The 14,823-nt window shown below is 43.3% G+C and overlaps 1 protein-coding gene across 2 annotated transcripts in view; it reads right to left on the reverse strand.

The window, feature by feature from the left end:
- Nucleotides 1-14,823, reverse strand: part of AMPD3 (adenosine monophosphate deaminase 3) — a 77,391-nt gene that overhangs the window by 39,845 nt on the left and 22,723 nt on the right. For both annotated transcript variants that reach the window (XM_072619452.1, XM_072619451.1), the window contains exons 2-3: nucleotides 13,550-13,775; nucleotides 34-238 (exon numbers count right to left, since the gene is read on the reverse strand). In XM_072619452.1, coding sequence (XP_072475553.1) covers nucleotides 34-238; nucleotides 13,550-13,770 — 426 coding nt within the window. In that variant the 5' untranslated portion in view covers nucleotides 13,771-13,775. The remainder of the gene's footprint in view (nucleotides 1-33; nucleotides 239-13,549; nucleotides 13,776-14,823) is intronic.

A 14,823-nucleotide genomic window follows, 5' to 3' on the forward strand; every position in this document is an offset into this window, starting at 1 on the left:
GAGGAAGAGAAAGAGAGAAGGGGGAGCTCTTACCCCAGCACAGTAATCCCCACTGATGGTGACGCGCTGAAACTCAGGCATAGCAAAGGACCCAAGAGCTGCCTGGGAAGCTGCTCCTGCGGGGACTGGCGTTGGGGGCGACATGGCAGGGCTGGAGGATGGCGGGCCCTTCCAGTCCTGCTGGGTTGGCATTTGCAGAGACAGAGACTGGGATCGAATCATCTTGAAACTCTTCTTTCTAGGAGCCAATGATAAGAGAAAGCAGTTAATTAAGTCCGGGGAAAGCTGACCAGAGGGGCAGGTTTTCTCTGCAGGGACACAGAGTCTTCATTAATGCTGAAGACTGGGTCATTCTGAACAGATTAATCTCTGGCACTGGTCAGACCGTTAACAAGCTGGGAATTATGGTACCTATGCTAGCATTTTCCATCCTGTTTTGTGTGACACCCAGACACACTGGCAGGGCCTTCCTGGCTCCATGCCCTCTTCCATTCCAGACACCCAATAGCAACTTAGGTCAGTAATGGGCACCAACCTCTACCCAGATGAAGCCCATAACATCCCTTACCTGGACCATTACAACAACTTCCTAACTGGTCTTCCCACCCCAAATCTCCCCCCACTCTAATTCAGTCTCCACACCTCTACCAAAATGATTTCCCAAAAATATCAATGACATAGTGCTAGACTTGGAGTCGGGAGACCTGGAGTTCAAATTGTGCCCTGGATATTTACTAGCAGTAGGACCCTGGGTAAGTCACTTAATCTCCAGCCTCAGTTTCTTCATTTATAAAATGATGGGGTTAGACTAAATGGCCTTCCTTGGACTACTGGTCCTTTCCAGTGCCAAGTCAATGACCCTTATCATTCATCAATGGACTTTTGAGAAGGGCTTCTTGACTATCATTAGGAGATTCTTAAGAAAAGGGAAGGCTTAAGAAAATGCTAGAGGAAAAATCTCAAGGTTGCGAGTCCGAGAGCTAGGCATGAGGTTAACTTCTACTATTTCCTGTCTATGTGATCTTGGGGGCCAGACCCACCTTCTTTGAGCCTCACTTACACAATTCTTACCCATCTTCACTGAAACCCTCCTCTGATGGATCATAGTGGAGACTCTGGGTTCTCCAAGTCCTACCAACCTTCTGGAAGAGTCTATTCATTAATAGACATGTAAATGTTGGCCAAAGACCAACTACAGAAAGAGGCCTTATCAGAAGGTTGACTACGAGGTGATTTTTTTTTCCATCACAAGACCCTATAAAGGTCATCTACTAAGGAATGGAAAAATTGCTTGATGAAGAAATCTGTTAATGGAGAGAATAGCTCTTCCTAAAAGGTAGCAGTAATAATGATAATAGCTAGCATTTATACAGCGCTTTAATCAATATTCTCAGCTCACTGATCCTCATACCAATCCTATAAGGCAGGTGCTACTATCCCCATTCTACAGATGAGAGTCTGCGTGATTTGCCCAGGGTGGTACAACTAGTATACAAAGGAGCATTTGAACTCAGGTGTTCCTGACTTCCAATCTAGCACTCCCTTCACTGAGGGGGCCATCCCCAGTTGTCCTGATCCATATCTGGCCACTGGACCCAGATCACTCCGGAGGAGAAAGTGAAGCTGGTGACCTTCCACAACCCTATCTCACTATACCCTTGCAAGTCATGGCATCATCTTCCTGATGTCATGGTCCTCTTCAAGAAGGAAGGACAAACAACCACAACCATTTGCTGTGCTACTTAGCGGCTTCAAGTTGCCTAGCAGATAGACCTGGGGCCCAGCTTTGTGACTCCCAAGTCACTTAGTCTTAGTTTCCTCATCTGTAATATAGAGATGATAATAGTGCTTTTCTCATTGGGTTATTGTGAAGCAGGGAAAGCCCTTTGCAAAACTTAAAGAATTATACAAATGCAAGCTATTCTTAATACTTACAATGAAAAATCAAATCACATAGTCTTGAAACTGCGAAGGAAAAGTATTTTGTCAATCCACTGAGGGCACAATGGGGTTGTGATAGCTCCTTCAGTGACTGGTCAGCTGACTTGGGTTCACACCCCAATACTGAGCTTCCCACTGGAACTGAGTTCAGTTCTGGGTCATTCTTCCTAAGAGGAATATTGGCTCCTTGAGACCATTGTTTATCCATTGCAAAATACAGTGATGCTCAGCCGGAAGCATCTAGTTGGACCTAAGGCTATGAAGGGAGTGAAAGAAACCCCTCACCGCTGCTAAGTCATCTCCTGGCCTGGCTTCTGTTTTTAGAACTTTTTTCACTGCTGCCCTAACTAGAGAAATCTATTCATTAACCAATAGCATCTCTAATGACACCGCCCAAACCAGCAAGAAATTCAGAGAGACTACAGATGATGAGGAGGGCTGCAACTTGGTTCCATAAGCACACTGCTGCTGCTGAAGGAGGTAGCATCCAAGCAGTGACCACGGGAGGCCACTCTGCCACTTGGTAGGCAGGTGTGACATTGTGGCTCAGGCCCCTCTCTGTGGCAGGAAGAAAGGCCTGCTCCAGTAGGGATCTGGTCGGTTTTCTCCTCCCCTAGGGGAGCCCCAAGACAACTTCGGCCTCCATCAGGATGGATGTTAACAGTGCCAGCTGGCCAGGAAGAACAGTTCCTGCTACCAAGATCTTGGATTGTGCACACTCTGTACACATACAGCAACAACAGAAGGTCTAGACTCTCGATGCTCAGCCAGGCCAAGATGTTTTCCTGGTCAGATAGTGTAGAGATTCTCCACCAATGGAAACTAAATAGGAGGCAGGGCCATGCAGGATAAAACATGGGAGTCCAAGTCAGGTGCCAGGCCTGCTACTGACTCACTGATTGGAGGCTCAGCTTCCTCATCTATAACATGGGGATATAATAGCACTTACCTCAAAGGGTGGTTGGTGGTCAGCACCAAACAGGATGGTGTCAGCAAAACACTTGGGAAATGCATGATTTATTACTGTTAAACTTACTAGACAGAATAAAAGCAAGGACTCTTAACCTGGAGTCCATGAAACCTGCTAGTTTGGTTGTTTACTTTGTGATAACTGCATTTCAATATTAATTGACTTTCTTTGGAATTCAGCGTATTTGATCTGGTGCATTTAAAAATATTATTCTGAGAAAAGGTTTGTCCACAGGCTTCCCCAAACTATCAGAGGGTTCACAAGCAAAGTTAAGAAGCCCCAAACTAGCTAGGGTTGCACCATTAGGGTTACAAGTATGTGAGATTGCATAACAGCAGACTCTGCATTTTTCTTCCTCTTTCATCATTTTTTATCACCAGGGATGACTCTTTGGGAGGAGAGATTAGAAGGAGAGCTTGCCCAAGGGCAGGGACTATCTTTCGCCTTTTTTAGCACAATGCCTGGCACATGGTAGGCTGTTAGCTGATACTTGATTGGGTGAATGAACTGGCAGGGAACAGAAGCAGTGGCAAATGTACAATTTTACGTTACAAGGGTAATGTAAAAACAAAAGATTTCAAAAAAATTATTTTCTTAAAAGAGTGCCATTTGGGGGTCAAGGCCAATATGTTTTGCTTAAATAGTCATAGTTATAACAAGAATTTTGTTTTTCCTTTTCTTTTTTTTCCTGCAGGGGGTGAGGGTGGAGAAAATGAATGCTAATTGAAAAAATTCAATTTAATGTTAAAGCATGTCTAAGTGTATTCAGATCCTAGTTAGGAACACTGATGTAGACGGGGATTATAACTCCCTCCCATCCCCTCCCCCTCTGCCAGGTAAGGAAATTGACACTTAGGGGACAGATCCAACCCTGGGCCTGACTTCACCTGGTCTGTACTCTGGTTACTGCTGCTACGTACAACACACAGACTAATATCCCCCAGATAACTATTGTAGGGGATGGACCAAAGTTCAGAGTAGCTAAACACCAGTTCAGTCATCATTTCAACTGGCAATAACATAAAGCCATAATCTGCTCTGAATCCACAATGTTTTTAAAAAAATGCACTTATTAAACATCTACCATATGTGTGCCAAGTACTCTACTAGGTGCAGGGGATACAAGAGCAAGGATCAGAGAGTCAGAGTTTACATTCCACCATCCAAATCAACAGCTGTATGGGGCCTTTAGAAGTCTAGTTACCATCAGTAACTTCAGAGTAGTGGATATACTAATGAAGGCCCTGCAGAAGACATGACAAAGAGTGTCTTCTTCCTCAGGGCTGAGAGGTGGGGACTTTCCAGGACAGAATATTGTATACATTGTCAGACAAGATTGTGGGACGGGATAAAGAAATGACTTCAAGAACATCAAGAAAATGAATTTTTAAAAATATATGTCGGATTCATTCCCTGCGCCTACCTTGGTTCTTCTCCCAGTTACCAGATTTCTGATTCTTCCTTTCTGTCTCCCTCTTTTCTATGTTTTTCTCTCCCTTAGTGTTCCTCTTCCCTCTCTCTTTTTCTTAAATCTCCTCCACTCCCCTTGTAGTGTGAGAGTCGCTTCTCTAAGGAGAGAAGCTTGGTGGCGCCCATTTTGGCCTAGGCAGAGACTTTTTTTTTTGGCTTTGTTGATCTTTGCTGGCTATTTCCCAGGTCAGCTAGGCTGCCAAGTGGAAACGCCTTGCCTACACAGGTCTTACTGTGCAGCTGAGTCAGAGGGAAAAGTTAGATTAATGGGTCACCATCAAGGTTTTCCTGTCTCATTGCCCTTATCCCTGAACCAGGTATGGATGCCTGGATGTGATCCTGCAGAGTGATCCATCCCACTAGTCAGCAGTCTCCTCCTAAGGAACTAGGAAGTTCGTACTGCATCTGCCATCCTGAGTCTCAGGCGCCTAGTACTTCATCAGTACTGGAGTCCAAGTCCCTCTCTGATGATTCAAGCATGATCCAGGAGCAAGGATGCTGAATCGGACCCCCATGGGGCCAATACTCACTCCATAACCCCAGAAGGAGACAGCCAGGAAAACTGACGGTCATACCCTTTCACCTCACTTCCCAGTACCACCCTCTTTAAAAAAACACTTTGGAAAGGACTCTGGTTTCGTTCAGAGCCTAGCTCTTCCACCTCCTGTTTGACCCTCCTTTAAGGAATCAGTTATTTCTTTACAGTAATTATGACGGGGTTTCCCGATGGACTTAAGAAAAAAATGTGCTGCTGACATTTAGTCATCTACTGGAATGGTCTGCCATTTCCTTCTCCAGGTTTTCTTGACGAAGATATTGGAGAGATTTGTTAACTTTCTCCTCCAGCTCATTTTAGAGATGAGGAAACTGAGACAAACAGGGTTAAGTGACTTGCCCAAGGCCACACAGCTAGGAAGCGTCTGAGGTGGGAAATGAACCAAGGTTTTCCTGACACCAAGCCAGAGCGCACATGGAAAGAAAGTCCTGCTGTAAATGCCAGGGTTCCACAGAATTGTGACAGAAGATGATGCAGGAAAAATCTCCTAACAAACAAGTCTGAGAGGCTTAAGAACGCAAGGACCACCCCCCACACACTTCCTGAGGGATGATAAGACTCAATACACAGAATTAGATATTTTTTGGATACGGCCAGTTTGGAAATGTGTTTGCCTTGACCAAATACACTTGTCATAAATATAGGTTTGCTTTTTTAATTTTCTCAATTAGAAGGGGACATGTGGGAGGAAAATAAAATAAATGATAATTAATTTTAAAATATAATAGCATGGTAACATTATAATATATCCACATTATTATATATTGTAAATATATTACTACATATTATTATATAAAATATAATATAGTAATATAGGAGAGGTTTTTTTTTTTAGCCTTCTACTTTTTTGAGTCTTTATTTAGAGTCAGGAATCCTGGGTCAATCCTATCTCATCCACCTTACTCTCACAAATCCTAGTTCACAGAATTGTTGAGGGGACAAGATGAGGTAATGGATTGTAAACCAGATAAATCACCTTGAGATTACAAAGCGGTTTAACAAATACTATATTTTATCCTAACAACAACCTTGGGAGGTAGGTGCTATTATTATCCCCATTTTACAGATGAGGAAACTGAGGTGAATAAAGGTTAAGTGGCTTACCCAGGGTCACATGGCTAATAAGTATCAGGGGCAGAATTAGAACCCAGATCTAACCTGACTTTAGCTTCAGCACAATGGTCTTGTGCATTTTCTATAATATTCTGAGTTTGCAAAATAAAGTCTCCTATAACCAATGATATCATGGATTCAGTATAAAAGTACTTAAATAACATGCATGCATATTTGGGTACATATATACATACATGTATACATATATATATATACACACATACTCGAAATTTTAGTATAGTTTTAAAGTCTTAATAGCTAAGGCTTTAGAGACATCCTGTCTATGTGCCTGCATACAGATTGATTTTTGCATATATGTATAGACTGGACTTATGAATAATACAGAAGAAATTTCTAGTAAAGTTTTGAGTACAGATTAACATCTTTCTTTCATTCATCTTATAGTCTTGGAGAATTGCCTGGGGTACTTTTTGGGGGGCAAATAATTTTATTTGCTTATTTTTAATTTAGGTGAAAAATTTCACCATGAAATATGGTGTTTTGTAGAAATAGAGATGATTTATGAAATGCAAGCTAATATTCAACATGACTCCTATTTCAATTCATTTCTCTTTTAAAATGGTGAATATGCATATCCTATTCAGTTTAAGGGCAATAACCTTGAAAAAAGAATTCTAAGATAGATTTTATACCCAAAGCAATATCTTCCTATACATTTTTTAAAATTTTAAATGAGAAAAATCTCTAATGATTTCCCTCACCCCAAGATATTTACCTAATTGAAAAGGATCCAGACAATCTTTTCAGTTGTTCCTCAATACAGCAAGAAGTATTTCTTCTCTTTATCTTCAAGATATCTGATCACTGGTAATGTTCTGTCTCTAGAACTGTTTCCTAAGATAATTGGTAGCTATATTTGTAGGGGTTATGAATTTGAACCCAGGCCATCCTGCCTCCAGGGCGTGCTCACTGCAGCATGCCTAATGTCACTACCTAAGGCTCTATATTGGAAAAGACAGAAATGAGCATGACTAGAGGAATCTCTGAAGTAACAGGGTACAGACTCTGGGAACCCCCTTGAACCCCCCTTGAATATCCCCACTTGAACTGGCTTATGTCTGAGGCTATAAGCCTTTCATTATCACTATGTCCAATTCTGTTACCCTTAACCTAGCCTAGCCCTCTATTGTCTATTATCTCGGGATCACCTTCAGCTACTTCCCACCCTTGATCCTATCTATCTAAGACCCCATACTCTTCGTTCCTGGCATCTGACCTCTAGTCACCCCAGCCTACTGGCCACTCCCATCAAGAGCCTCCTTAGACCTCTCCTCTGGGCACCCCAGAATACTTAGCCAACCCCAGATCCCTCCCACAGTCTTTTTGTGTATAAGATCCATCTTGGCTTCCATTAAGGTGCTCTGATTCGATCTGGCCCCCTTGTAAATAGGAGATCACAAATGCTCACATTCCTTAAGAGTCTGGCCAATATGGCAGACTTTGAATAAACTCTGTTTACTTTGGTTGAAAGAAGGCTGGAGTTGAATTTATTCAGGCAGGATCTTTGTGTTGTTATTTTGGGGTCCCAGCACCCCTAAACCTCAACAGGGCTAAGATAATTTTCTCTTTTGACTTCAGCATTTTCTGGGTCTTCAATATGCTCAGTGTAGATTCTGCTTTCCCAAAATCAGCTTAGTAGTTGAGTTTCCTGAATTTGCTTTGGCTAGGGAAAAAAAGAAGTTATTCCTTGGTAGCCAACCCTCTGGGAAAGAGTCTCTCTCTCTCTCTCTCTCTCTCTCTCTCTCTCTCTCTCTCTCTCTCTCTCTCTTTGTTCTTAGCTAGGCTTGTCCATTGGAGGAGATGAGGTATTCTAGCACAATCCCCTTAAATTACAAATGAGGAAACTGAGGCCCACAGAAGGCAAAGGATTTGCCCAAGGTCACACAGATAGTAAGCATTTTTGTTTTTGTTTGAGTCGTTTCAGTCATGTTCAATTTTTCATGATCCTGTTTGGGGTTTTCTTGGCAAAGATACTGGAGTGATTTGCCATTTCCTTCTCCAGCTAATTTTACAAATGAGGAAACTGAGGCAAATCAGGCTGAGTGATTTGCCCAGGGTCACAAAGCTAACAAATGTCTGAGGCCAGATTTGATCCCAGGAAACTGAGCCTTCCTGACTCCAGGCCTGGCACTTTATCCACTGTTCCTCCTAGCTGCCCTATGTCTGGGTTCTAGACCTAATCCTAATTACCACTAAACTGCTCTGTGACCTTAGGTTGAATTTGGAGTCAAAAAACCTGAGTTCAAATCCCATGTCTGGTTCTAGTTACTTATATAACCCTAGAGAAGTCTCTTAACCTCTCTAGCCTCAAATGCCTCATCTATAAAATGAAAGAGCTGGACTAAAGCACCTGAGGTCCTTTCAAGCTAGAAATCTACAATCCTTTGAGCCTATGAATTCCCCTGTGGGCCTCAGTTTCCTTTTCTGTAAATTAAGAATATTACACTAAATGATTTCTGAAGTCCCGCCCAACACCAACATCCTCTGATTCTAAACAGCAAGGATCCTAAGAATTAACAGAGACATTTTCTCCCCTAACCTCTCACTTCCTCAAGTGAGACATCCTGTGATGGGAGGGAGGGAAGGTGGGGGGGGGGGGGGTTGTGGAATAACAAAGCCTCAGATTCCAAATGTTTGGACACTAGGAGGGGAATATTTTATTATTTTAGATCTGGAATGTGAAGAAGATGCCAGGGAGAGAGGAAAAGCTGGGGAGAGAATGTCCTAGAGTAAAGTGTTGCCTTTTGGACATCCGGACCAAGAAGCCTTCCCTTTGCCTCAGTATGTAGCAAAGGTGAGAGCAGAAAAAGAGTACCTACAGTGGCAGCAGGTATACACTCTTACACAGGGTTAGGCACGAGCTTCAGAGCAGCTTGTAAATTTCCCACTTTGGAGACAATGCTTTCTAGTCAGACACAGTTGTTTCGCTGGTTAGTTTTGTTTAAATTTTCATCATTGCAAGGAAGGGTTCAAAGATTCTGCCTGTGTGACTCTGGGCAAGTCTCTCTGGGCCTCAGTTTCCTCATCTGTAAAATGCAGAAGTTGAATCAGTCTCTTAAGGTCCTAAATCTAAGATCTTCTGACCTTGTCCTTTCCATACATATGGTCTGTGGGCTTTGTTCTGAGTGGTAACAATAGAGGAGAAAGAAGGAAAATGGAAACATTGTAACATTAAGCTTCATTTATTCCTTATGCAAGGAAACTGGGACTAATCTTCGAGGCCAGCTGGCATGAATGCTTACCCAGAGCTGTAGCATTACAAGGGCAGCTAGGTAGCACAGTGAATAGGGTGCCAGGCCTGGAGTCAGGGAGATTCATTTTCCTGAGTTCAAATCTGGCTATTACTAGCTGTGTGACCCTGGGCAAGTCACTTCACCCTGTTTGCCTCAGTTTCCTCATCTGTAAAATAAGCTGGAGAAAGAAATGGCAAACCACATCAGTATCTCTGCCAAGAAAACCCCCAGTGGGGTCACCAAGAGTCAGAGAGCTGAACAGCAGCTGTACAAACTAATCTGTACACGTCATGTCATTTGATAGCTGTTTTTCTTCCTACCTTCCTTCAGGAAAAGGTCCAGCAACATCACAAGGGTTATCACTTGCTTGTGACTCGTATCTAAGTGAGACACATCTGTGGCAAAGCCTTTCCCAGAATCATGGAAGTCCAGTGGCACAACAGAAAACAAGATGACTGGGATGCAGTGGGTGACCATGGCCTTTCTAAATTAAGGTGCTTCCCAAGTCTCCGTTTGCCAGAGGCAAAGGTCATTTGAGGACTAAGGGTAGCCAAGAATTGAGACAAAAGATAGCCTACTTTACCATCACAGAAGTGACCATCTGAGAGGGGAAGACCCTCAGAGTTTCTGGCCAGAACAAAAAAAACTTGCTCTTTACTTTCACTCCAAGCCATGAAAACCTAAACAAGGAGGCTCAGAATTTCAGGCTGGGGGGGCAGCTAGCTGGTGCAATGAATGGAGCACTGGCCCTGGAGTCAGAAGGACTTGAGTTCAAATCCACCTCAGACACTTGACACTTACTAGTTGCGTGATCCTGGGCAAGTCACCCAACTCCAATTGCCTTCCCCTCTCCAAAAAAAATTTTTTTAATTAAAAAAAGGAATCTTGGGCTGGGAGCTAATACTAGCCTTTAAGTGAAAGCCAGAGTGATTTGGGTTTAAAAGTACAGTCAAGTAGCTCCATGTGAAACACAATGAGCTTTTTAAAAGCCCATTCTCCATATTTTTCAAGAAATCATAAATGAAAAATGCACGGGACAAAAAATAAGTTGTCCCAGCTTCTGGAAAATAATAATAATTAAAAATAAATAAAAATTGTTAGGGCAACCTGAGAGGCAGCATGACACAATGAAAAGTCAGAAGTCAGAGGTCCTGAGTTCAAATCTCATCTCTGACATTCACTATCCAGGTGACCTTAAGTAAGTCTCTTAAAATCCTTCATCCTCATGGATGAACAGTACCTCAGAGGCCATTTACCTAATGATTTCCCTGGTGAGGAATCTGAGGCCTGAGGTGCCTAAGTGATTTTCTCAAGGGCCCAGGGACAGTCAGTGACAAAAGCAGGGTAGGAATCCCAGCGCTTTGACTAGAATGTAGTAGGAACAAGGCTATCAGTTATGCTGCACTAGGGAAGGGCCCTATATTTTATTCATCTCTATAGCTCTGTCAGAGCCTTGGACAAAGAAAGCTTTTAGGCGATATTCATTAAATCTGTAAAAAGTGCAATGGGGGTGAGGGGTAGACCAGAAGGCCTCTGAGGTCCCTACAATCTAGCACCCTATGAAATCGAGACTGCAAGTGCAGCCCCTAGTCAGCGTCCATTGTGGACCTGTGTGGCATTGGCACAGCCTCTAGCAGAAAGCCAAGCCTCTTTCCCTCACACCAGGCACTAGTCCCTTAGATGTCCAACTTCTTTTCCTTTATGATAACATGCACCAGTTTCCTATCTCAGCTTCCTCTTCACCAGGCCACAGTAAAGCCAGAAGTGGATTGTATTTCCCTGAAGTCCTTAAAGTCCCACTGGAAATGCTCTGTCAATGACTTGAGTTTTGGACCCAAGGTAGAAGTAAAAATTCTGAAGCCGAGTCCAAGATAAGATAATAACAACGATAGCTAACATTGGTATAGTACTTATTACATACCAAGCACAGCACTAAAGGCTTTGCTGTTATCTCATTTGATCAGCCCTAGGAAGTAAGTGCCCTCATGATCCCCATTTTACAGATGAGCAAACTGTGCAAATAGAGGTTAAGTGACTTGTCTAGAGTCACCTGGCTAAGTAAGTGCTTGAGGCTGGATTTGAGATCTTTCTGAATCCAGACCCAGTGCTCTAACCCCCATGTCAACTTGATAGAGATGGGATCTGAACCCCTAAAAAGAAAAGACCATGCCTTTGGGATCTAAAAGGAAAAGCCCCTGGATTTTCCCACATGGCTCAGTCCCTGATGTTAGTCCCAGGCATCCATCCATCCCAGTAATCCTTTCAACTATTCTTTCATCACTGGCTCAAGGCCCAACTCTTCACTCAGTTACCTCTGACCCACACCCTGCACAGCCCTCCCTCACCCAGCTCACATCCTCTCCAGTCTCCCTCTCCCCTTCCTTTGGGTTTTACTGGCTAGATGTCTGTCCTTCCTTCTTTCCTTCCTTCCTTGTCATTCCCAAAACCTTAAACCCAATGCACTCTGAAGCCCATAGGTTGGACAACAATAGGTCCCTGCCCAAGATAATGGGTGCCTTAGAGTGATTATCAATAGTAACAGTTTCTCTTTCCCTCCCAGTCTGATTTAGTTATTTTTTTCTTTGGCTCATTTGAAAGATCATTCCCTGACTACTTCTTAAAGAGGCCTATTCACTCAATGGTCAGTTACCTCCCTCTAAGTGAGTAATTGAATGCATCCTGGGCCATCTCTAGTCAGCCTAATGAATATCTGGTCACTGGATCCAGATGGCTCAGGAGGAGAAGGTGAGGGTGGTGACCTTGCACAGCCCTCCCTCACTCAAAACAAAGTCAAGTGCAAGTCATGTCATCATTTCTCTGATGTCATGGTCTTCTTCCGAAAATGAAGGATGAACTCAGCAACCTGACCCACACCCACTTTCATTGTCTGTTACCTTCAGGTCACCCAAGCCTATTGCCTACTCCTTGATCCCATCCAAATCTTCCCACAAAAATCTTTTTCACTATAAGAAGGGATCAGTCTTGTCTACTAATTGTGCAGATTCCTTAAGAATCTGGCTTGTAAGCATCACAAAGGCTCATATTCTTAAAATCTCACTCGCCCAACCAGTGTTTTAATAAACCTTGCCTCTGACTGAAAGGCTTGAGTTGAATTCTTTCAAGGCAGACCTGCGTCTTTTGTCCTTGAATTTCAGGGTTCCCAGCACCCAGAGCACAACAAACTAGCTACCCCAAAATGCTCATAGGCAGTCAGCTGGCTCAAGTATCCTGGGAATTTTCTCATTTCAGGGGCTGAAAGGCACATAAGCTCATAGTGGAGTGAATCTGTGGAGGAATACTAAGAATAACAGAAAGGACTTATTTGACTATATTGGGGAAAGAAGGTAAAGGACCACTTTTCAGGGTGGATGGGTATGCTGGTAAGGCAACATGATACAGCAGATCTGGAGTGAGAGGATCTGGGTTCAAATCTTGGATATGATACTTCAACTACTTAGTATGTGCCTGCAGTAGTCACTTAATCCTTTGGGGGATCTCAGTTTCCTTAACTGTAAAATTACCTTGTTCTTACTTAGGAAAACAGAATCCTAGATTTAGAGCCAGAAGTTCTAAGGTCATATAATACAACCTCATCACTTTGCAGTTAAAGAAATAAAAACCCAGAGAAATTAGTCAACTTATTTGTGGCTTAAAGGATGGAGAATGGCAAAGCCAAGATTTGAACCCAGGTCTTATGTCTCTCCACTGCTTTGAACTGCCTTATATGTGTACATGTTGTTTCCCTCCATTGAATGTAAGCTCTTTGCAGGCAGGGACATTTTCTCTTTGAAACCCCAGTGCCTAGTACATAGTCAGCATTTTAAAAATGCTTTCTGCCTGAAGGATCCACTGAAGGACAGAATGCCAGGGTTGGGGTAGTTGACCTCTACATTCTCCTCCAGCTTTAAATCCATGATTCTACACTGAAGCATGATGAGTAAACAGATTCAGAGGGACTGTGACGTGTCCACAGTGACCCAGCTAAGATTGGAATTCATTTCTGTGATTTCTAAGTCCAACACCCTTCCTACTCCACCACACTATCTCCAATTAGCTATTAAAGCAGCACAGAGAATTAAGATTTTAGACCATTTCAACCAGATTTAAAATTGGTTAGCGTTGCTCATTCCAAAATAAATCCAAAGCCTTGAGTCTGGAGCCAGTCTGTTTGTAAAGACTCTAGTACCTGGGACAGATCATAGGACTGAGTAGTTTGGCAGATATTTCTCTGCCCATGAGACCCACCTTTTGGCCGTCTCCACAGACTTCTGCTCAGCCAGCTCTTTCTCCAGCTCTCGCTCTTTGGCCTCCTTCTGCCCAATGGGGCAGTCCTCGGGCACAGTGAACAGCGACAAGGCATCTTTGCTGTCTTCCTCCCGGAGCACCTTGGCAAAGACCTTTTCAGCCAACAGTCGCACCTGCTCATCCACCTCTGAAATGTTCAGCTTGGGGAATTGTCGTGGCATCTCAGCTAAAAAAGAGAACAAGAAATTGATCTTCATTAGCTGGTTATTGGCAGGGGGATCCAAGGTCTTGACCCCCTCCAGTCTTATGGAAGCCCAGCAGGAGGGGCCCAGACTGGACCCTTGCTTCCCAAACACTTCTAGAGGCCTGATGCCCAGAAGCCAACCCTGGATATAGATTGCTATGATGCATGTGGCTTGGTTACACTTCTCTCATGGCAATAAGTGAACCAGATTCCCCTGCATTTAGCTGATCCTTCATTGTGTGGTCCCAAATAGCACAAACACAAACTGGGAGTGTGAACAGATGGAGGAAAGCTAGAGACTTGCTTGATATTATTTTCATGCAAAAGGAAAATGGTAACATTCCTTGGAATTGGCTGGCCAACCCCCTTCTCCCTTGATTAGGTCACCTGTTTCCACATTCGAAATACCTACATGTCTCCCCAGTCTAGCCCTGAACATCTCTCCATATCCACCTGAAATTTTAGACACACCTATTAAGCTGACTGTAAGACATCTCTACCTGCTTTTCACTTCATTTCCACGAGCATGTACTATGTGTAAGATTCTATGCTATGTTAGGACACAAAGACAAACCCAAAGTGGCCCCACTCATAAGAAGTATACATTCTATTGGTGAGAACAGTATGTCAACATATACATAAGAAGTTTATATGTGTATACATAGGCCTGACTGGGAACTGGACCAAGAAGCTGGGTGGTGCAGTGGTTAGAGGGATAGGCCTGGAGTCAGAAAGACTCAAGTTCCTGAGTTCAAATCTGGCCTCAGATTTGAGGCCACTAGCTGTGTGACCCTGGGTAAGTCACTTTACTCTGTTTACTTCAGTTTCCTCATCCGTAAAATGAACCAGATAAGGAAATAGCAAACAACTCCAGTATCTCTGCCAAGAAAATCCCAAAAGGGGTCACAAAAAGTCAGGTATAACTGGCCCTGTGATTTTATTGGTGTAAGGAACTCCCAGGTGTGAAAACCACTGGTGCAAGCAAACATCTTGGAAACCTATAGTCTTAGAGAATTTCCTTAAGCCCTGA

This window comes from Notamacropus eugenii, chromosome 6 (genome assembly GCF_028372415.1).
Source record: "Notamacropus eugenii isolate mMacEug1 chromosome 6, mMacEug1.pri_v2, whole genome shotgun sequence".
Lineage (NCBI taxonomy): Eukaryota > Metazoa > Chordata > Mammalia > Diprotodontia > Macropodidae > Notamacropus > Notamacropus eugenii.